Source organism: Elgaria multicarinata, chromosome 3, assembly GCF_023053635.1.
Source record: "Elgaria multicarinata webbii isolate HBS135686 ecotype San Diego chromosome 3, rElgMul1.1.pri, whole genome shotgun sequence".
Taxonomy (NCBI): Eukaryota; Metazoa; Chordata; class Lepidosauria; order Squamata; family Anguidae; genus Elgaria; species Elgaria multicarinata.
This window is the reverse complement of record NC_086173.1, coordinates 90,274,482-90,298,042: the sequence shown is the minus strand read 5'-3', so window position 1 is coordinate 90,298,042 and position 23,561 is coordinate 90,274,482. Positions and strand designations below refer to the sequence as shown.

General features: G+C 44.0%; 1 protein-coding gene across 1 annotated transcript in view; it reads left to right on the top strand.

The window, feature by feature from the left end:
- SPARC (secreted protein acidic and cysteine rich) overlaps window positions 1-23,355 on the top strand; it is a 29,676-nt gene extending 6,321 nt beyond the window's left edge. The window contains exons 2-10 of the mRNA XM_063120895.1: window positions 9,999-10,059; window positions 12,334-12,384; window positions 13,806-13,890; window positions 14,766-14,887; window positions 16,202-16,322; window positions 18,043-18,176; window positions 18,293-18,441; window positions 20,383-20,531; window positions 22,562-23,355. Of these exons, the coding sequence (XP_062976965.1) occupies window positions 10,003-10,059; window positions 12,334-12,384; window positions 13,806-13,890; window positions 14,766-14,887; window positions 16,202-16,322; window positions 18,043-18,176; window positions 18,293-18,441; window positions 20,383-20,531; window positions 22,562-22,590 (897 nt within the window). The 5' untranslated portion in view covers window positions 9,999-10,002 and the 3' untranslated portion in view covers window positions 22,591-23,355. The remainder of the gene's footprint in view (window positions 1-9,998; window positions 10,060-12,333; window positions 12,385-13,805; window positions 13,891-14,765; window positions 14,888-16,201; window positions 16,323-18,042; window positions 18,177-18,292; window positions 18,442-20,382; window positions 20,532-22,561) is intronic.
- Window positions 23,356-23,561: the final 206 nt, after the last annotated feature.

Genomic DNA, 23,561 nt, shown 5'->3' with positions numbered 1-23,561 from the left:
CAGGAAATGAAAATTAGTCTTCCCTGGGGAAAGGCAGAGAAAGCAGCTCATGCAGTACAGAAGAAGTAAACAATGCTAATCTTAGTGAGCTGAGAGAATAGAAGCCCTGTTACAGAAAGAAGTGCATGAGATATAAAGCTGACAGAAGTCCGCTGTTCTTGACACCTGCACCAAATCCACCTATATGGCCCATAGAAAACATCGAGAGAGTATATATCCTTTTAAGGTCATCAGTAACTCAGGTCATTATGAGTTTCACTTTTTATTCACTCAGAATTTTAACACTTAATTTTAACACTTAATTTTAACTTAAATTTAAATTTTGCTGTTTTAACTCTGTATTTTAATCTTATATCAATTTTGCTGCGTAGTTTTATCCTGGTTGTGCTTTTTATACTGTATTTTGTATTTGTGCTTTTAACCTGTTGGTTGTTTTATTATGGTTTTAATTTTTGTGAACCGCCCAGAGAGCTTCGGCTATTGGGCGGAATAAAAATGTAATAAATAAATAAATAAAATAATAAAATAAATGATGATGGTGGTGGTTGTGGTGGTCACTATCATCATCATCATCATCATCATCATCATCATCATCATCCTCTGCAGCTTGACAGTGTTGCATATGAAAAAAAGAAGGTGACAGGTGTATGTGTGGATGGAGTTCCATGCATTAAAGGCAGCCTAGAAAAGTGGGTGGAATTGGCCAAGAGAGTGGAAAACCTTAGGGCCATGAGGTGGTAGATCTGGAGAAAAAGGGTCGTGGGCAGGGATGCTGGGGAAATAAGGATCAAGATTGGGTGAGTTAAGGTCATGGAGGGCCTTAAAGACATTTGTCTTAAGGGGGCACTGCGGAGCTAGCCCTGTAACTTCCTGGGGAGAAGAGACATCTGCTAATTTTTGTGAACCGCCTAGGGAGATTTGGCTATTGGGCAGTATAAAAATACAATCAATCAATCAATCAAAGTCAGGGGTGCTTGAGCCTTTCTTAGCTTTATAGCGGCTGGCAATATCAGGCCCATAGAGATGAAATTTGTTTTAGAGTGGGGACTGACTATTATGCTGTTCATTGCAGCCTCTAGACCACAGGTGTTGAACCTCTTCCAGCCAGAGGGTTTTGGAGAAGCTCTCAGAGGGCTCATTCCAGCAGTGGGTGGGGCAAAAGGGGGCAGGGCCAAAATACCAAAACATAACAATGTGTTTTAGCTTAAAGTTCTTACTACCCGTAACTAAGCCTTAAGTCAGGAGAAGCACTCCAACCTTTTAGAATGGGGTGGGGGGACAGTGCAAAAGCCATGAATCTACCAAGATCAGCTCATAGGTGGCTTTTTCATCCATAAAGCCAGACCACTCATGGAGGGGTGAATGAAGGGATGCCGTCAGGGGCCAACAGGAAACAGGAAAAGCCTGCATATACATGTATATATCAATGATTTAATTTAAAACACACCTATTTGGAGCAGTATACTTTGTACTGAGCCAATGGGTATAATACTGCCTGCATGCTTGTCCTTATTTCTCTACAAGTAAAGGGAGAGGTTAATATAAGGTTTGTATAATGCAAATTTAGAAATAATTACTTTTAAAAACACTCCCAGTAAGGTGGTCATTTGTCCTATATGATGGTTGGTCAGAAGACAACCCTCTGTTTACAAACAGGGCCAGCAGCTGCAAGGGCCCTAGTGTCTGGTAGGACCCACAGTTAACACCTCTGGGGCCCACTTTTAATTCTTTGTCCCTGGCCCCGTGCTCTGAGGAGCCTCAGACAGCTGACTCTGGCTGCCATTTTAATTTTCCATCATGCTCCTGATGTAGCATTGCTCTGGGGAGCTGTGCGGAATTAAAATGGTGGCCCTCAACCATCTGACTCCACTCAGAGCACTGCTGTTGGCTGCCTCCATGGTCATTGCCCATCAATAAAGTCAGCCGAGTGCACTTTTGCCCAAGGTCCCCTCAAACATGGAACCAACCCTGCCTGTCAAGACACCAATACAAATGCCTCAATCTGGTTTGCGTATTCCAGGTCTGAGCCTTAGCACTGAAAGACACATTCTAGGGCTGAGTCCATGTCAGACCTGCCTGTGGCTCAAATTAAGCCCCAGACAGCCTGTCTTGGGTCCTTCCTGTCCCGGCCCCCCAACACCACTGTGTGCCACTGTGAAGCAGGGCCTGACTACAAGAGAATCACACTTACGTATTCAACAACTTGATTTCCAAGCATCAAGGAAACGGAGGCTGGAAGCTTCCATGCCAGTCCTCTTGAAAATAAGTCGGTTAATGAGGCTTTTCTTTACATTCTGTTTTTAAAATAAACTTGTTTCCTGTCTCCAGCGACAGACGTTTATGTGTAAGGCTTGTTTGCTCAGAGGGTTTAGCCGTGTCCCTTCTACCTCCAAGCACAACAGTGGCAGCGCAGAGTGTTTGCTGGCTTGCTGTCAGGTGGACTCAACAACCCACAGCGCAATCCCAAAGGCTGGATGAAATCTGATCTTCTCTGGCCCAGGGGGAGGGGGGATGCTGCCGGGATCGTGGTCCCACTATTGACGAAGGGTATTTGAAGGGGTGTCGTTTTCTGAAGGTGCTCACACACACCCTTGACAGCCCTCACTCAGAGCTGCCGATTACCATTACTGTACCTTGTACACAGATGGAGCTGGAAAGCAAGGCAAAGAAGGAGCCCTGCTAGGCAAAGCACACAAGAAAAACCCTTATAAATCAGGGAGGAGGGGAACGGCCAGATTCAGCTGTACTTTTCCACCCCAGAAATGCCCTTTGAAAGGGGAAGGTCTGTTGACCTCAGCTTCAAGTCTTGGCAGTGGCGGAGGATGCTTTCACCAGCCTCCAGAACAAATAAAGGAGAGAGAGAGAGAGAGAGAGAGAGAGAGAGAGAGAGAGAGAGAGAGAGAGAGAGAGAGAGAGAGAGAGGAAGGGACTTGGTGTACTGAACAGGAGGAGGGGAGGCGGGGTAGGGGAAAGGACTGTGTGTGTTAGCCACTGGCCAAGCCAGAGGGAAATGGATCCCCTATTCTAGATCTACCCACTTCTCACCAGAAAGCATCTGCAACAACGAAATGTCAGCCAGGTCTATAATTTGATGGAAAACCATTCTGCGTGGTTTCCATTCAGACCCTGTTAAAATCCATAGGGGTGGTTATGTTTCACTTACCATCCTTCATCCAACCTGGCGCCCTCCAGGTATGTTGCACTACAACCCCCATCATTCTCAAACAGCATGACTTTTGGGTGATGGGAGTTGTAGTCCAACACATTTAGAGGGCGCATTTAGAGGGGGAGATGGCTTTCACTGTTTGTGCAAAAGCATACCTTGCAAAAGAAATCAAAACTGAGCCAATTCTCCAGACACCAAGCCCCCGTCTTGATGGTGGCGCTTTAGTGCTGCGAGGCCTCCGGCTCCCGCACTTATGTTCCTTCCTGGCATTTGCACAAGAAAGAACACAAGTGTGGACTTTACGCCGCAGCTGCCCACTGCGCTGAGCACTGGGAGGGATGGGGGAGGGATGAGGTGGCCAGAGAAGGACGAGGAGAGGGACGCAGGGTGCCCGAACCACCTCTCCTCCCTCTGACCTCCCTCTGGCTGCCCGTTCTCCCCCCACATTTTTTTTTTATTATTATCTGTATCTGTGCAGCTTCGCAGATAAAAATTTAAAAAAATCGGGGGGAGGAACGTGCCCTGTTCCTCTCTTCTCCCCCCCCCCCCGCATTTTTATTTTATTTACCATGGGGCTCCTGGAGGTCCACCTCCTTCCCTGTCCAGCCAATGGCAACCATTCAGGGGGCGCCATCGGCTATGACACGCCTCTGCAGACAAAAAAGTTGGGATAAGTGCCTGACTTTTTCAGCAGAGTTTATGGGGTTTGCCCCTGGATGGCTTCGCAATGGCAGCTGCATCATGTAGATGACCTGCCGCTACTGCGAATTTACCCCGGGGCAAACCTATCGTTTAGATAAGCCCTAAGGCTGTGCAAGGCCACCTTTAGAAAGTTCCAGAGTAAATATTAGTGAAAGACTGCTACACTTAGCATAAACAAAGGCTGAACTGAAAATTTCGGAGATGCTGCCCATTTGTAGTTTGTCATAGAAGTGTGAGGAGACACGTTCATATTATACTGTGGGATGGCAAAAATTCACTCACCATTGTTTTAGATTTCATGTAGACATGAAATATGCAGGTTAGTGACTACATTTCAAAGTTCAAATTTTGAAAGTCTTAAACTGGAGTTCAAAATTTGGTATTATGTTAACTGGTGACTTTTCTGGTTTGGGGGCAGATTTCATCTTTAAATGAATAAGGCTTTAACCCTGTGCATGCTTTCTTGTGGAAAACTCCAGTCAACTCAATAGGACTTATTTTCAAATAAATATTCATAGGATTGCACATCAAAGCTTAATTCCACCCCTACCTCTTGCAAGATGAATTGATCTTCAATATTAAACAGAGCATTTGAAATTTAGATCTTTTACATTTCTCTTCAGTATCATTTATTCCGAAAGAAATGCATCTTTGTAATATTTTGAGTCCTTGCTCTTCAAGGAAGTAGAGACATGTTTGTTATTTATCGTGTGATTTGTTTGGTACTCCAGTAATCCAGCCTAGTCTTAGAGCTCATGTTTTTAGGAAGGAAATATTCATTTAGATTAAAAATCATTTGTACTTTACTTTATCTCTGTCTGTGAGTTGCTCATCCACCTTCTGTGAATTGTGGAACTTCCTAGGTCACTGTAGGGCAGCCTTGCCTAACCTGGTGTCCTACAGATGTTTTGGACTTCAACTCCCATCAGCCCTAGACAACATGGCAAATAGTTGGGCATGCTGGAAGTTGTAGTCTGGCATCAAGATTGCTGAAGAGACACTAATACCTCATCCTAACTTACAATGGGCTCCTCTAAATGAGCAATTTATTGCACACTCATGAGTGGCCACTCACAGATGTTTTGGGGTCAGTTTCATGATGTCATCAACAAACAGGACGTCTCCTGCAGAATCCTCTCAAAATCCCAGGCTAAAAAGAACCACTTTTAAAGTGGTAATAGCTGGGAAACAGCAGGATCTTCTACCACTGGATGGTGCTGTCTAAATAGAACTCAATGGAACTGAACGGAAGGGAAATATTCAATTCAACCCCCTTGTCACTCTCTCCTCTCATGTAAGGCAGCCCAGAACAATTGCACCAAAGAACCAGGAAGCAGAAAAGTCCCGGGTAAACAATGCAATTTCCCTTAATGTAGAGCTGCTCAATTTCAAACAGGGGAAGGTCAGGCTGAAGACAAAAGTAACATTTTAGAGCAGTGGGGCCATTCTCAAAGTACTTCACTATATTCTAAGACGTACCTTTTTGCTCCAGGATCATGATCTGAAAGCTTGCAGCATGATCTTGGTGCTCACGTTATCACCCCAAACCATTATCAGAGCAGCTTTACACTGTAAATAAACCATTCCCTTTTGTAAAATTCACAAGGTGAGGAATGTACAGATAAGGCATCCATCAGATGCTTTTGCAAATAAAATATGGACAGCCCAGCTGAAATGTCAGAGAGGCAAGACCAACAGCTGAGCCCGTGTTTGATTCACTAATACGCTGGTCATACATTTCAGTTGAGGAGCCGTCAAAAGCCAAGTTTATTTATTTATTTATTTTGTATTATTATTCATTTAATTATTTTCAAGCCGCCTTTAAAAGTGGAACCCACTAAAGATGGCGTTCAAGATCTTTAAAAATACAAATCAAATGCAATAACAATTCAATAAATACATATTAATGAAATAATAAAAACAGGAATTACCAATGAAATCAGCAGCCCAAGAAATATGGAAGGGCCAGCAAAAATAGGTGGGTCACTGCAGCTTTCTTGGAGACTTGCAAAGAAGGGATCAGACAAACCCCCAATGGAGCAGAAGCTAATTGCAGAAATGCGGGCCCAGTATTGAAAAGGCCCTGTCCCTTGTATTCTCCTGTGTAAGGCCTAATCTACACCAAGCAGGATATTGCACTATGATAGCAGTATATAAAAGGCAGGAGCCACACCAAACAGGATATAGCACTATGAAAGTGGTATATGGTGAGTGTCAATGGGCCCCAACAGTTGTCAGTGCACTTCAATATAAAGCAGTAGTGTGGCTCCTGCCTTTTATATATCGCTTTCATGGTGCAATATCCTGCTTGGTGTAGATTAGGCCTAACTGTTCCTGGCAGCAGACAAATAAGACACGCTCTGCTAATTATTTCAGAATGTGAGCAGGCTGGTATGGGAAGGTGGTCCTTCAAGGAACTTGTCTCCAAACTATTTAAGGCACATACTACACCTAAAGTATTTGCTGTCATATTTTTTTGTTTTTACATTCCACCTGTCATGTAAATCTACTACCAGCAGGGAAGATAATTTCTGAACAAATATCCAATTCTTACGTACGTATTGGTCTCATATTCTTATGAATACAAAATCCACATCCTTGTGGATTTCCTTTCCTTGTTAAAAGAAGGAAGTGATTAATGTGCAATAGATGCTATCTCAACAGTTACAGAGAGACACTGGGTAATATAATTGCACGGCCATAATTCCAAAAAGGTGGGCTTCGACCCATCAGTATCCTGCAAGTGGATGTTTCGATTGTCAAAGCACTCCCTCACAGAATTCGTGTGTTATTTTGATTCTTGGCTGCACACTAGACATAACAGACATTTCTTCTTCCTCCTCGCAGTTCATTACCATTTTACACTGACGTAGATATCCAGATTTTACAAACTGCATGCAGAGGAGATAGCAGCCTATAGAGGAATTGGTCCTTTAGAACAGCAGTCTGCCCAGAGGAGGGGCAGGAGTCAAGGCCCAAAGACCCTCTAAACATGAGATTAGAAGCCTCCACAGCTGCCACCTCTCCTGTGTGCCAGACTGCAGATAAGCAAAGAATTTCATCTCTCAGGATTTCCTTAGTTTGTTTTCCCAAGACTTTTTGGCAAGGTCTCAGCTGGGCAATGATGGGCAAGCCTAGATACTATTGCAGGAGTTTGAAAGCCAGAATTTTGTACCAGCAGCTAAGAGGGGCTTTGACCATGACATAATACGGATAACAGGAAGCACATGAAATTCTGACTTCCTTTTTTCCACACTTATTTGTATTGTCTGAAATTGAACTTTGTATTTCCCACAGTGGTCATATATACAGAGGTTTTCTACACAAGGCATTTATTGTATGCTCATCATTTCTTACTCGCAGTTGTTTATGTGACCCTCCAATTTTGCTTCTGTTTTTAAAGAGCACTTCTGGCTAGTTTTTTTAAAAAACAAAAACACAGGAGAAATGCAATATTATTTGTAGAAAAGCCCATAAACTGTGGAAATGGAAATAAATAGCGCATCTGAAAACAAGGGAAGATGCAAAAGTGACATTTAGAACATTGCAGAGTGGAGAAAGGGCAAGAACTGCAAATCAATTCACAAACATCACATTACATTGTATTTAATGTTGTTCCCTGCCTCGATCCAGAGAGAGAGGTGGGTAATAAATAAATATGTTATTATGCACTCTAAATTACTGTGAAGTTCAAAAGAGTAGGCAACCTGATTCCCTCCAGCAGTTTTGCACTATAACACCCATTGTCCCCAACGACTAGCCACGTTGCCTGAGGCTGATGGGAGTTGTAGTCTAAAACTTTCAGAGAGCACCATGTTGCCTCCTCCTTTGAACTTCACGTTGACACTAACATTTTGTATGTTGGAAAGCTTCACTAAAACCTAAAAAGAAACAGAGTACAATTGTGAGAATGGGAAAATATTTCTGCTTCTAATAAAAGGTGGTTTTCAGACAAACAGATTCTTTGATGATGATTCCCCTGGTATCCTGAGAATAAAAGTGACTTAATGGATTCTATTTCTTTGTGCGCTGCTTTACAAATCAATGAGAACAATTGCATGATGAAAACAAGCCCATGAGTTTGGAGATCTCAGGTTTCTGAACTCCATCAGTTGATACCAGAGATTCTTGGCTGGATTACTGAATATGAGGAATGAACATTTGTGGCTCAGAAGCCAACAGGGCCAGCCCTACCATGAGACAGAGTGCAGTAGTCATCTCAGGCAGCAGGTTGGGGTGCCCTGAAAGGGCAGCAAATATTTAATTATTTACTTTGTTTTTAATTGTGTTTCTACTGCCAGTGATGGGGAGAGGTGCTGATGGGTTTTTCTTCCTCATGTACCAAAATAATTTTATGGGCTTTGGAGACTATTCACCTGACTTGGGTAGGTATGTGAGGTGCCCTTTGCTGCTCTGCCTCAGGCAGCGTAATGTCTTGGGCTGGCTCTGGAAGCCAAAATACTCTCCAATAACTGTGCAGATGCAAACATTAGTCCCTCGCTGCTATGCATCACATTCTGTTCCACCCCTGAAATATTTTGCGAGTACTGACAAGATTGTTCTTTGCCTGCTCTCCTGGGCTGGTCTCCTAACATAAGGACATAACATAGGAAGAGCCCTGCCGGATCAGACCAAAAGCCTATCTAGTCCAGCATTCTGTTTCCAATGTATCTAACCAGATGTCTTTGGGAAACCCACAAGCAGGATATGTGTGCAATAATCCCCTCCTGCTTATGTTACTCAGCAACTGGTATCCAGAAGCAAACTCTCTCTCTCGTACTGGAGGTCATATGTTGCCATCTTAACTAGTAGCCATTGATACGCTAGTCTAATGACAAAAGAATGTTCACTACATATTGAACTGCAGGAGATTACTGAAAATGTGAATACCCACACTCCCTCCGCAGCCTTGGGATAATGCTCTGTAGTATTGTGGCTATCTTTAAAACTCTGCCATTTTTACAGGGCTGTGTTGTTGTTGTTGTTTTTGCTTTGATTTTAATCCCCAAGATATTAAATTATTTTCTCGGTGTATGTTATGCTCATTTCTGCATTAAAATCCAACTTGTCCATATAGCCGGTAAGAGAAAACCCATTTGAGACCCTATATTTCCCCCCTGCAGTGCCCAAAATAGAGAGATCACACTACTATAGATACTTTCAAATGAAAGGGTATTACTTATGGCTGCCAGGTTCTGGCCTGGGGACAGTGTCTCTGCCTTTAAATGTACAGAGGTATTGAGGGTCTCCAAATTGCTTCTCCTGCCCTATTTCTGTTTGTCAAGATTAAAGTCCTGCTAGTCTCAGTAGGTCAGTGGACAGGAGGATCAGTTGAAAAATAGGATGGACGTCATGATGGATGCAGCCTCACAGTAGGTTTCTCCCAAGGCAACTAAGATCAATGAGATTTACTTAAGAACATCAGAAGAGCCCTGCTGGATCAGACCAAGGGTCCATCTAGTCCAGCACTCTGTTCACACAGTGGCTGAACAGCTGTCAACCAGGAACCCACAAGCAGGACACAGGTGCAACAGCACCCTCCCACTCATGTTTCCCAGCAACTGGTGTATTGAAGCTTTAGTTAGCAGCTCTATGTATTTTTAAAGTGCAGGTAGGTTCTCTAAGGGAGCAAACTCTAGGTATAATCCTGCCATCAGTTATCTTCAACAGGGTTCAGCCATCAGCTAAAGGCTCAAGTCATTTTAAAGATTTCCATTTCTTTTTCTTTTTGGAAAGTCCTAAGAGATCATCAGTGCCAGCACTGTAGAAAGCCTTATGCTGAGAAAATAGCCAATTCAATTCCCATAAAATTAATGTGAACCAATATGGGGTAGTGTAGTGGTGAGAGTGTGATACTAGGACCAAGACTCAAATCCTCGCTCAGTCCTGAAGCTCACTTTGTGACCTTGGACACCATAACCTAACCTACCTCATTTTTGTGTGTAAGGGGTGGGTGGGGAATCACATATGCTGCCCTGAACTCCTTGGAAGAAAAGTGGAATAAAAATGTATTAAATGAAAATAATAATCTGACCGTCATACAATATAATACAATACACAATCTATACTTTCCCATAATTGTAAAAAAACAAAACCCAAAACCAACAATTCATTTCTCTCCTCTTCACAGAAAGATGCGTGCTTGGATTTTCTTCCTCCTCTGCCTGGCAGGCAAGGCCCTAGCAACACAGGTAAGAATTATACATAGCCTTAAAAAATCTCGCTTTCCTAAGATGATTTACCCATTTGGTAAATCATGAGAAAGGTGATAGTTTCAGGGTCAATATACACAATAGAAGCTGTCTCCTTTGGACCTGCAGGGTTTTGCACCCTTCCCTGAATCTCCAAGCCAAGTAGAAAATTTCTGCCTGTCATTCAGCTGACCACAGAGGCCCTGCCCAGTTAAGGTGGCAACCAAATGAACAACCGATGGAGTAGTTAACTTCACATTAACTGTGTAATGTCACGTTAACTGGGCTTCTGAAAGTTGATATCCCAAACATCTGAAGATCTACTTTCTCTCACTCCTGCTCTAAAAGACAGCTTGTTCCTGGACATTTTTCCTCAGAAATATGTCCCACTATATTCTGTGACTCTTACTTGCAACTATGTGGAGCCCAAGGGTTGGTGCACACATAAATACCGTGCAACGTGTCCTGTGTGAAGTGACCCTCAGGTTACAATCCTAAGTGGTCCGTGTCTTCCAAACACATGCAAAAAAGAGCCTTGCATTATTTTTCCACATGATGGCGCACGTCAGTCCAGCATCCACCCTTTATTCCTGTCCTCCTTTGTATACCCATGCAGGGGGAATATCATATGTGAAGTCACCCTAACCAATGTCACCACAGGCAGATCAGACTAGACTGAAGCAGTACAAACAGCAGCAGGAGGTGGAAACTCAGGAACTTGCTGTGTACCTCAGAGACTGGAAATTGGCGTACTTTGATTCCTAATATGCTCTATTGGCAATATGCAATGCGACACTACCACTAATGTAAATTATGTTGTGGTAGCATAAACAACCTCTAGTACAACACCAGTAGCAGTTGCTAGAGCGATGAGTTTCCCTGGAAAACCCATCCTGCTAGCAAGCGCTATTGATGTTGCACTAGAAGTTACTTACATGAGTGGTAGTATTCCATTGGATAATTCCCTATGTCTTTAGCACAGGGGTGAGCGACTTTGGGATGTCTGGGGGGCATTTTTCCCTCCAGATCTTCATCTCCCTTGTACTACACCCCTCCCACCACAGGTGCCCAAAAAGGGGAGGGGTGAGAAAAAAGGGGGGAAATGAAAAAGAGAATGGTGTCCAGAGCTGCTATGGAATGCCCAAATGGTCAACATTAGTTTGTTTACATGCTAATTTTGACTCTTTGGGCTCTCCGTAGCAGCTTCAAATGCCTTTTTTTTTGCCAAAGAAAAGTTTTTTTAAAAATGAGTGGGGTCCCCTGAATTTCAGGGGTTGGGGAGGCTATATTGAAGGCTGCAGGGGCTGCACGCTTTAGCAGTGGCACAATAGAGATACAGTACCACAGCTCCCACCTTTCTACTCAGGGCCAGCCTTACTAGTAGGGAGAGTGAGGCAGTCGCCTCAGACAGCAGATGCTGGGAGATGGCAGCAAGCAGTTGGAAGAGAGAGCCATGTGCCACGCAGCCTGCCCAGTGTCCCCTAAGAGAGCCTGTTGCCTCTGGGTGAGGTGGAGGAAGCTGTCTCATAGCTAGAGTCAAAGAAAGATTCGACTGCTAGTAAAGTCAGCTTTTGTACTTGAAAGTGGAGGGAGCGCCATCTTGTTCTTTGTCTCAGGCAGCAGGCCATTCCAGTTTCCACCTAATGAAGGTGCTATGTTTAGCAATAGTACAATAAACATAAAGTCAAGAGATGCACCATTATAGTTTCTACCTTATTTCTCAAAAGAAACTCTTGCAGAGTTATATTTATTGGTTAGATTATGCCCCACCCTTCAAATACACTACCAGAAGTTTAAAAAACAAAAGCACACCATCACCACACCACCACCACCATACTAAGCATCTGTACAAAAGCGGGGGCGGGGGGGACTCAGTAGGCACAGCCTTCTTTACCACCATGCTAGCCACACACACAAACCATTGTTGACTTTCTGCTTATTAAAGACATGTTACCTCTATGAGGAGTAAAGGTGGCAGACCAAGGCCTGCTTGTCACCAGCATAGAGGGCAGCGTGGTGGTGGGGTGTTTTGTTATGTCAGGCCAAGGATGCTTGAAGGCCTTCAACTCTGGCTGTGTTGGCCTGTAAGGAATGAGATAAGGGAAGGCAGCATTCCAAAACAAGGTGGTGAGATACGGAACTCCACTGACTAGGAGAGGGCCTACTTGGTCCAACTGTGGCAAAGGGAAGTGTATATAAAAAGTGGAACACTTTCCTCCAGTGCCCTGCCAGAAGCATCCATACCTGAATTCCTTCTTTCTTCCCTTCTTACAGCAAGATGCGCTACCAGATGAGATGGAAGTCATAGAGGATCTTGCAACAGAGGTATGCAGTAACACAGCATGGACTCCCTTCTTTTTCTCTTTAAAGTGCTTTGTGGGAGCAGCTGGCAGACTTCACTTTCTGAGTATGCAAGCACAGTTTTTATCCATTTCATCACAGGTTGAGAGACTGCAGATGCTGCTGCTGGAAGCAAATGGACAATCAGTATCTCTTGGCCACAAGTCCAACCTCTTTCTGTCTTTTCTCTCAGGCAGGCCTGGGAGGGTGGGAAGAACACAGTTTGCTCCCACATCCTTGGGACAGTGGGGTCAGGATCTATGTAAGGATCCACACTTGGAGAATGTCCAGGTTCGCATGGAACAACAACCCAGCGGTGGTCAATTTGCGGCCTTCCAGATGTTTTGGCCTACAATTCCCATCACCCCTAGCTAAGATAGCCAATAGTGAGGGATCATGGGAACTGTAGACCAAAATACCTGGAGGGCCACAAATTGTCCACCACTGGTTAGGTGAGCGCAACAGTATGGTGGGGCACACTGCCCAATCAAGTGGGTTTAACCCTGAGTTCCAGCTTTGGTTTGTCTCTTGCCCAACAAGCCAGAATCCCTGGTTTGCACATCATGCTAAACAGTGTCACGCCTGCAGTTGGAAGGATAAGGTTGCATGCACTAGCATGCTCGCTCATTCCAAGCAACCCAAGGTTTAAAAAACCCTGGGCTGTTGTGATGTATGAACTGGGCCAATGGGTTTGCTATTGGTCTCTCTCTCTCTCTCTCTCTCTCTCCGTATACACATACTTCTTCACACAGCACATAGTTAAACTATGGAATTCACTTCCACAAAATGTAGCAATGGCCTCCACTTTGAATGGCTTTAACAAAAGATTAGACAAACTCATGGAGGGTAGGACTATGAACAGCTACTAGTCTGGATGGCTATATGCTACCTCCAGTATCAGAGGCAGAATGACCAGTTGCTGGGAAACATGGGTTGAAGGGTGCTGTTGCACTCATGTCCTGCTTGTGGGTTTTTGGTGGGCATCTGGTTGGCCACTGTGGGAACAGAATGCTGGACTAGATGAACCGTTGGTTTCATCCAGCTCTTCGTATGTTCTTATATCATACACCTTTCAATCATTCATACACACACACACACACGTGTATATATGATAATACAACAACATGTGGGAGGAGAAGTGGCAACATTTAATTCTTCCCTACATCAACAAAACAGCTCAAGCTTGGCCCTGATTTCATGACAAGAAACTAACCAATTGTCACTAACTTCAGCATCACCAGCTAAAAGCTGAATCAATTCCCTGATGCTTGGCTTCGTGGGCTCTTACTGATGTGGCGGTGTGTCTCTTTAAATTGTATCTTCTAATGTCTAATGTCTTGGGTATGAAAGATCAGTCACCGATCAGAGCACAACTGTAACTGACCTTATTCCATCTCTCTGCTCAGGAGCCTGTGGGGATCAACCCAGTGCAGGTGGAGGTTGGAGAGTTTGACGAGCCCACTGAGGATGTGGAGGAGGTCATTGCTGAAAGTAAGTGCTTTTCACTCCCAGTACTTAACACATAACTATATAAAATTATTTTATGTGTAATATAATGTGTGCATGCAGGAACACATATTTTATACAGGGGCAGATATTGGGGACCTGAAATTGGCATTTGTTGCTATGTAATGTGTTAGGAGATCCTTCTTGCAAGAGCAAGATAACCACATAACTTCAAAATGGCACAGGAAGAGAACATACACATATAACATATATGGCTGTTCCACACACAAAAAAGTTGGATTTTTTAAAAAAATTCTGAATCTTTTAATAGGAGCACTATTTCAGATTGTACACAGACCACCAGTGGTCCATGAGTTCCATTCAGCCCAATATCTCCATTGGATGGTTTAAACTGCAAGTGGCATTGCTTTAAAGGACCACAGATGGAAGGAAATGCTGTGCCCCCCTCCCCCGCACACATTTCAACCAAGCAGTTATTTCACAGACATCCACTTTTTAGGCTTTATTAGCCAACTCAGTGGGAAAGACTTGAAGGACATCAGACAGTTCTATGAAGGCACCAGGTAGTGAGAAGGTACCGTTCTAACAGAAGAAATTGCTGCCATGTACTGTACAACTTAATAGCCAAATATTAGCTGAGGGGCTCTGGCACTTTCCTGGTTGCTCCAGCCAGTGGCAAAGGTAACTGGCCTTAACTTTATATGTCTTACTCCATAAACATTCTTGTTAGCATCTCCTATGCCTGATGAGCCAAGCAAACATCGAGCTGGATGGCCCAGGCCCTGCCGTGGGTAAAAAGGTGGAGTTCATCTCTCCATGGCTAGTCTTCCAGGTTCTTATGAAGCACTGCTGACACCATTTTGGCTTCTAAAACAACTTTTCTGGTCTTTCTTGCTTAGACCCCTGCCAGAACCATCACTGCAAGCATGGCAAAGTCTGTGAAGTGGATGAGAACAACACCCCTATGTGTGTGTGCCAAGATCCCTCCAGCTGCCCAGCCAGCACTGCAGTGTTTGAGAAGGTGAGAAGCAGGGATGAATGAATTCAGGCCAGTACTGCAAACAGACAAAAGCGGAGGCCTCAGGGACACACTGATGGCTTAAAGCCCCATTTTTGCTAGAGGTGGAGCAGAGTGGTTACTGCATATCTGGGGTGGCTCTCAGTAACAAGGGCAATACGTAGTTAGAGTGGACAGGATTAGGTGTAGGTCACATAATTATGTACCATGCTGGTATAATACCATGTGCAATGCCAGCAGTACCTGCCCCAGTAGGGGGGGTGTTGTGAGTATGGAACCCTGTGATGATATCCAACCTGACCATGTCAGTGGAAACTGCAGATATTACTGGGAGAGGCATGGGAGCAGCAACAATACCATTGTAGGAAATGCATAAACATGACTTCAGTTATAGGTTTAAACATCATTCAGTTTAGAAGGTCCAAGATGATCCAAATAGATTTGGGAGAGGAGGGATGTATGCTGCCAAAAACATTACATCAGATTCTTGAAGATTTGAAGCTGCCCAGTTGCTTTTTTCATCTGGCTAGGGAAATTTGTCCAGCCAGTTACAGATAGTGCAGTAAATTGATCACTGGAGGAGGGTATTGAAGGAGGAGTGATTCAATTACTTCCAACCTTGCTGGACATCGGCTGGTGTCAACTTTGCCTTTGTTGGGCCAAGTCATTGAATGATCAATGGTGGGACAGCTCCAGGAATTCTAGGACAAGATGGATTTTTCTGGACCCATGCCAATCAGGGCAGGGTTAGGGATTGAGCCCACACTGGTTGCTCTGATCAATTATATAATCTAGTGTTTGTCAGAGGGAGAGTAACACTGCTCATTCTCCCAACATGACAGCAGTTTTTGATAACCATTGACCACCAAGTCTTTCTTGACTATCCAAGACCAATGGGTGTGGGAGGCACTGCTTGGCAATAATTTTTCTTCCACCACTTGGGTCATTACCAGAAAGTAGCAATGGAGGACTGCTACTCTGTCTCCTGGGATTTATCCTGTGGAGTACTGCAAAGTTCCATCTTGAACCTGGTACTCTTTAACATTCTGCGTGCAGCTGCCGGCAAAGATCACTGATCAGTTGGGGATGCACCTGGTTCTACTTTTTATTTTCTTCAATTCTAGAAGCAGCAGTTCAGTCCCTGAATAAATCCTAAATGCTGTTATGGCCTGATGAGGATTAATCGGTACATGACCGGCATTTAGCTAGCCTAGGCCTGAAGGGTTGTAGATTTGCCTGACCTGGATGGGAGAGAGTAGAGTCCATGCTACACGGCAGCACTTTTTCCTCTCTAATGCAGCTACCCTTTCCCCAAAGGTATGCGGCACTGACAACAAGACCTATGACACCTCCTGCCACTTCTTTGCCACCAAATGCACTTTGGAGGGAACCAAGAAGGGACACAAGCTCCACCTGGACTACATTGGACCTTGCAAATGTAAGTTTTCATGTTCACCCTTAGGATGAGGAACAATCCAATCAGAAAGTAACTCATCAAGCAGAGCCTATATCCAACCAAAAGCACTTTGATCTTCCAACAACTTAGTATATCTATCTCTAACCATCCGCCTGATCTGAAGTGGTATGAGACAGCTTCTAATTAGCAAGTATTTCCCTGGCTTTTTCATGCCATGGCTCAAGGTATCTTCAGCTGCTCCATCTGTTTGTGGAACACACCGTGGCTACAACAATTTCCTGTTTCCCGGTGTTCCACTATAGCTGTCCTGTGTGACTAACAAGCTCCCAAAGTTTGAATGTGGCAGGAAAACATGTTGAATAAATCATAAACATCTTCCCAGCCAAACCTTTTGAGCATGCGGGACGGAGTTAGACGAGGTCAGAACTCAAGAATGTATGATCAAGGCGGCTTTACTAGGTTAGATGTTGGCAGGATATTTTTTTATTTTTGGCTTTATGTGGGTCCTAATTTTAACGCAAGAAGCAGTCCCTGCACCCAACATAAAGAAATATATTAAGACACCACACAGATACATTGGACTATAGAACAGTGGTGGCTAACATTTTGGCAAGTATATCACTAACCAAATTAAACCTACACCTTTTTTTTTTTTTAAGCAACAGCTTAAGTAGTGATCCCACCACTGACGGGTGATTGAATTAGATTAGCCTTCCAGTCTCATCATTCCCCGTCAGCATGCCCAGATTGAGGAAAGCTTGAGATGAACAGCTGCTTTCCTCCCACCACGGGTTTTGATATCTATGACCTGGGGACTGTCTATGAGTTTTAAAAGCCCTGTGGTGGCTGCACAGTGGTGCTGCTTCAGTTAAACGATGCAGCTGCACCTCACAGCCCCCTGAAGCTGCGCATTGGAAAAGTCGGGGACTTACCCTGACTTTTCCCGCCGCAGCGAGGTCACTATGGCTCTTCCACTGTCTGACCTCGCTCCGTCATTGTGCCAGGGGCATTCCTGGGCAGAAGGCAACCTCTGATTGGTCACCAGAAGCTTGGCAGGGGGCAGCCTAGCAAGCCAAATGGCTGGTGGAAAGTCTGCACTGCCTCCTCCAATTAGGATTACTCACCACCACCCTGTAGCAGTGATACTGCAGGGTTAGGCGGCAGAGTGGCGCCAACAAGACTCTGTGAAGGCATTGTCCTGTTTGGTCAAATGAATGGAATTCAAGGGGTCTCTCCGAGACTAAGGAAAGTAGGATACTCTCGCCTGGAAGGTTAGATGCAGCTGCTTGGGGAAGATGTTAAACCTGTAGTATTTCTCGTTTGTTATATAAAATGGAGGGGAAATGTGAAATGTAGTTGTCTGAAGTTTCTGATAAGCCTTAAGCTAATGCAGAGTGCAGAAATTCAGAGTACAGAAATAATGCAGCATTGTCTTGAAGAGATTTTGGGGATGTTTATGTGGGAAAGACTAGACTGACCACTTGCAGAGTGGACCTTTTTGCAGTGTCAGCGATAGATATAGATGTATTTAAATGGGAGAATAGTTTTAACTGAAGTCGCTGTAAACTGCACCAGTTGTGTCACGGTCTCACATCTGACTTTGTGCTATATCTAATACTCTTTCTGCCGTTATTAGGCAGGGTCAAGGGTTTCTTTGCAGTAGGTCTTTCTATGTCTGAATACAGTAAAATGACTTGTCTTTTACTGTGAGTGGACTGATGGGCCTCTGGTTGGATTTCAGTCATTCCTGCCTGCCTCGATGCTGAGCTGAGTGAATTCCCCCTGCGTATGCGTGACTGGCTGAAGAATGTACTGGTCACCCTGTATGAGCGCGATGAAGACAACAACCTGCTGACTGAGAAACAGAAACTTCGGGTAAGTTCTTCTTTGCCTTCCCCAGGATGAAGCATGGACATCGTTTTTCTCCAGGGGAGGCTCCAAGTGCAATTCCAGACTAATTTAAAAAATGCAAACTGTGTCTTGCTGAACAGGTGAAGAAGATCCATGAGAATGAGAAGCGCCTGGAAGCTGGCGACCACACAGTGGAACTGTTGGTCCGTGACTTCGAGAAGAACTACAACATGTACATCTTCCCTGTGCACTGGCAATTTGGTCAGCTCGACCAACATCCCATTGATGGGTACGTCCCTGTGCGCTTATCAAGAAGACAGCTTTGTTTCCCCGGCCTAGTGCAAACCCTAGTATAGCCAAGTCAGATTTCCATTAGGTCACAGGCAAAAGTCTTAATCTGATACCATTTGTTAGCCCATAGCCAGCGACGGTTGACATAGCAACCTGGGATAAAGGAACCAAGTCCCCAGTCTATCTTTGATGTTCAAAATACATAGTCTGTACGTGACTTTGCATTGTAAAAAGGAGATGCACTGAGCCTGGTACGGATTGTGGCAACTTGTTGACCCTGGCAGATGGGTACCTTCACTTACTACACGACTGTGACACAAATCTAGAGTTTGGCTTCCAGCATGGTAAAGACTGCATCCTTCAGATTCCCAGGATATGTAACTTTCATTAAAAATAAATAAATCTTATGATCTCAGGGTGAAGGTAAAGTCTGCTAAAGGCCCTGCTACATGATGGACACACAACCATTTTCAATCAGAGGGCTGATTACTATTTTGGAGCCAGTGGAAGTGGGCACGGCTCCTGGGAGGACCCCAGATGGCAAGATTGGGAGCCCAGGAGGGCCAGATTTGGCCCCAGGGCCTGGGGCTCCCCACCCCTGGGACAGAGGGTGCACTGCAGCCTTATAGATTCAAGTTGGGGTCATTCTCAGCATTAAATTGCCATATCAATAATGTACTTCAGATCTGGATAATGGGAACTTTGGTAGGAAAGGAAGTCGCTGTCTTTTTTTCAGTTTCTCAAGTAGACAGAAAAGCTTATGCCCGACAGAATGAGAGATCTTGGGTGTCGCTTGCTGAGGCTTGATTCATACATTAACCAAGTGCTGCGAGTGCTGCTTCCCAATGGCTGCAACCATCCCAGCTACCCTCGTAATATCTGAAACGGGGGAAATCATGACAGAAGGATAGAACATATGGAAAGTTCCTAATTCATATCCACTTCCTTTCATAAAGTGGCATGGGTTGCAGATGCAGAAAACTGGAACCAATGTTTCTCAAGTAACATAAAAATCAGGCCTCTGCCCTGTACAAAAAGAAAGCCTTGCTATGAGAGACACAAGAGGAGACAAAATGGCTGATCCCAGTGGCTTGAATTGCTGCCATGATTGATCCAGCACTCCATAAGGCCAACACACAACTGGCCATTTTCTTAACTGGACAATGAACCTGCATATGCAACTCTTCCAACTGAACAGACGTGGTAACTAGTCCAATCATATACAGGAAGACTATGAGTAGGTGGAAGTAGTAGACCAGAGCGAGGGGATCATTGCCTCGCCATTTCCTACAAGTTCTTTTCATGGCTAATCCTGCTCCAGCTCACTTGTACAGCAATTTTATTCAAGGGAAATGAAGAACGAGATTCTTTCCACTCTGGTGGAACCTGCAGGCTATAATAACTGTCCCTAGCCTGGGTTCCTTTGGATTTTTTTGGACTGTAACTCCCATTAGTCCCAATCAGCATTCTCAATGGTCAGTGATGATTGGACTTTTAGTCCAGAACATCGGAGGGTCCCAGGTTGGGAAGGACTAGTCTATGGCATATAGAGCTGCTCCAAATGAGCCATTTATTTATTGTGTACTCATCATTCCCTACTCACAGTTGCTTATGGTTTACTTTGATGTCAACATGACCCTCCAGTTTCACTTCTATTTTTAAACTACTTTCGGCAAGTTTTTTTCACAGCAGGGAAAATAAGGCATTATTTAAAGAAAATGAAAGAAAACACTTTTTTTCGCTTCTGTCATTTGCTATTCCACTACTCCACATCGCCACCTAGAGCTTGTGTAGTGGAAAAGCAGGAAAGGAAATGCTCTTTGTGCAGTGCTAGGATCTCAATTTTGCGACAAAACCAAAAGTAGACACAGCGGATTAACAGCCTTGTGTAGAAAAGCTCAAACTGGGTGTTGTTGTGACCCTTTGATGTTTCTTTCAGGTACTTGTCCCACACTGAGCTGGCCCCATTGAGAGCTCCCCTCATCCCCATGGAGCACTGCACCACTCGCTTCTTTGAGGCATGCGATCTAGACAACGACAAGTACATCGCTCTGAATGAATGGGCCAGTTGCTTTGGCATTAAGGAGAGTAAGTAGCACACATCCATTCCACACTATAGCTGAGAAGAAGTTGGAGGAGGAAAGCATGACTCCAATTCCAAATATCTCAGGATGGTTCTAGGTGGCCAAGAACACTAAGCAGATGTGTCACAAACAAAAATTCCTGCCCACAAAGTACTATCAATGGCTAACAGTGCAACCTTAGGCATGTCTACTCAGAAGTCAATGCCATTGCTGGGGACACACTCCCAAGTACAAATGTATGGGACTGGAGCTGGAGTATCTTCATAAACTGGCACAAGTAGAGATAAGTTTGATGAGCATTGGGCTTAGTGAACACTCTGGAAATACTTGTCACTCTTCCCACGGCAGTTTTATTTCACTCATAGCCCACCATTCATTCAAGGAGCTCAATTGATTGCCAGACTGTCTCTCTACAAAACGGAGCCAAACCTGCTTCGTTTTAGCAGCAGAACTGGATTCAGACCATCTAAAGCAGGAGTGGGGAACATGTGGCCCTCCAGATGTTGGACCGCAGCTCCCATCAACCCTCACCATTGTTTACACTGGCTAGGGCTGATGGGAATTGCAATCCAACATCATCTGGAGGGCCATATTCCACACCCCTGATCTGAAAGACTCAATATGCTTGTTTGCGCATCATGACAAGACACCCTGAAAATAAACTACGGCAGGTTGGAGTAACTCATGTTACTCCTGACAGATGAGCAGGTACTCTGCAACTTGCCATGGCTCGTTTCTCCCTTAGTTCTCCAGCTGTTCCTGGCATGGGCCCCATGGGACTTTGTGCCACAAACTCTGCAGCCTGTTAGCACTCATTATTTATTTATTTATATTTATTTTGGCATTTTTATCCCACCCGTTAGCCAAAAAGGCTCTCAAAGCGGCTTACAGTCTTAAGACAGTCCCTGCCCACAGGTTTACAATCTAAAAAACATGACACAAAAGGAAAAGGGATTGGGAGGGAGGAAGGGGGGAAAGCAAAGCAAATTCAGGCACTAGATTCTTAGCAGAGCAGTTTATTTTGTAGAAATTTCTTTTCATCTTCAGAGAGTTTTGCATGTATTTACTTCCCCACTACCACCTTCATGGAAATTTGTGCATATTTCACCTCTGCGAGATTTGCACTTTTTTTTTTCTTCTTTTTTTTAACTTTTGGGGAGATTTGTGCAAATCTGCTGAAGTGCCATAGTTACTGCACTTTAGTGAATTTGCACAAGTCTCCACAAAAGTTTTTAAAAAGTTAAATTTGTGCAAATCTCCCTGAAGGTGTATATAAAAAATGTCAGTGTTTAAGGAGACAAACTAAGTGGAAGGATAAATTGGTTAGTGTCATTTCAAGACAGAATAGAGAGGGGATTTCATTAGCAAGATCACAAAGAGTGACTGAGGTTTTCACCACTCTTACCAGGCAGCCCTGGAACCCTTTCCATCAAGCTAGGCAGAAGCCATCATGACAGGTTCGGACATCACAACAAGCCACCCTCATCACAAGCCACCCATCACAAGCCACCCTGAGCTATGGGTTCTCAGGGTGGCTTGTGCATGGTTAACCACAGAGGAAACTGCACCTGTTCCGATGTCATGACTAGCCACCCTGAAGGAAGTAATCAAGACTTATAACCCACCACGGGTGGTTGTAGCGTGCAAACCACGTCAATGTCATTTCCATAAACCGGGCATGGGCAACATGTGGTCCTCCAGATGTTTGGCCTACAACTCCCATCATCCCTCCCCATTGGCTATGCTGTCTAGGGCTGATGCGAGTCAGCCAAATGACTGGAGGGCCACAAGTTGCCCACACTTGCCATAAATCAACCAGCTCTATGTAAGCTAGTGATCTTTCCAAGTAGTCTTAGCTTTCTCATCTCTCAGTATGATTGTATCCAGCACTAGACTAGAATCTTGAATCCATCAGCCAGTGAATTATAGGTAATAGCAAATCTAATAATTAGAAAAGAATCACATTGTTGACTGGTTTCATGCACAAATTAGAACAGCTGTTCTTATGTGATGTTCTTTCTTCTTCTTTTACAGAGGACATTGACAAGGATCTTGTGATCTAAATTCAGCAGCTTCTTCATCTGTTGCCTACAACTCAACGTTTTCTTTCATTTTTAACAATTTGATGGGGTTTTTGGTTGTTTTACCAGGGACAAGGTGCTAATATAGATCTAAACTTATATATTAACGGTGCTAAAAAAAAAAGAGAGACAGAAAATTGTTAGTAGCCTAATCTGATCACGCACTCATCTTGTGTGCTTCTGTTGACCTTTCAATTTGATACTATTAGTACAGTGAAAAAATCTACTTCTTTTCGAAGTATTTACCCCTTCTCTTGACCCATTCTTTTTCTAACTTTTTTTTTAAAGCTTAGTATGTTTTGGGCTATTTAAATCTCAGGCAAAGGAACACCAGACTAAACTCCCTAATTTCTAGAAGGCAAGTAAAGGAAGGTGTACCAAAAAAAGGCGTTGGGAGACTGGGCTTTACTAAGTCAAGTGGTGCAATTGTTTTAAGAAAGTTTAGGCAGCTGGGATTCTGTTCCCTAGCAGAATGGCAAGAAAGGGCAGTGGGAGAGGCCTGCAAAATTCAGAACGGTGACAACAGACATTCCACAGTTCTTGAATGCAACAATAATTGGGCACAGACTCACACAAAAGTCATGAAAACAGAGAGGAACTGAGATGTATGGGGGGAAAATAAGTCTCAATACTCCCCCACACCTTTAAAAATAAAAAGTTAAAAATGCTACCTGCTTCATTACTACTCAGTGACTGTATTGTTTGTTGCTGTGTTTACCATGCCTTAAAAGTTAGATTTGGTGCTTATCTATGTTTGGTTGTTGTTTTTTATTGGGTCTTTTTTCCTTTGAATTGTTGGTAACTGAAACACATGCTGAGGCACAAGTGATTTATTGCATGCTCATGACTGGCCACTCACAGTAGTTTGCGGGTTCTTTACATGATGCCGTCAACCTCCAGGACGTTTCCCATGCCTTCCCGCAATAATTTTGCTTTTAAAAAGATCAGAGATC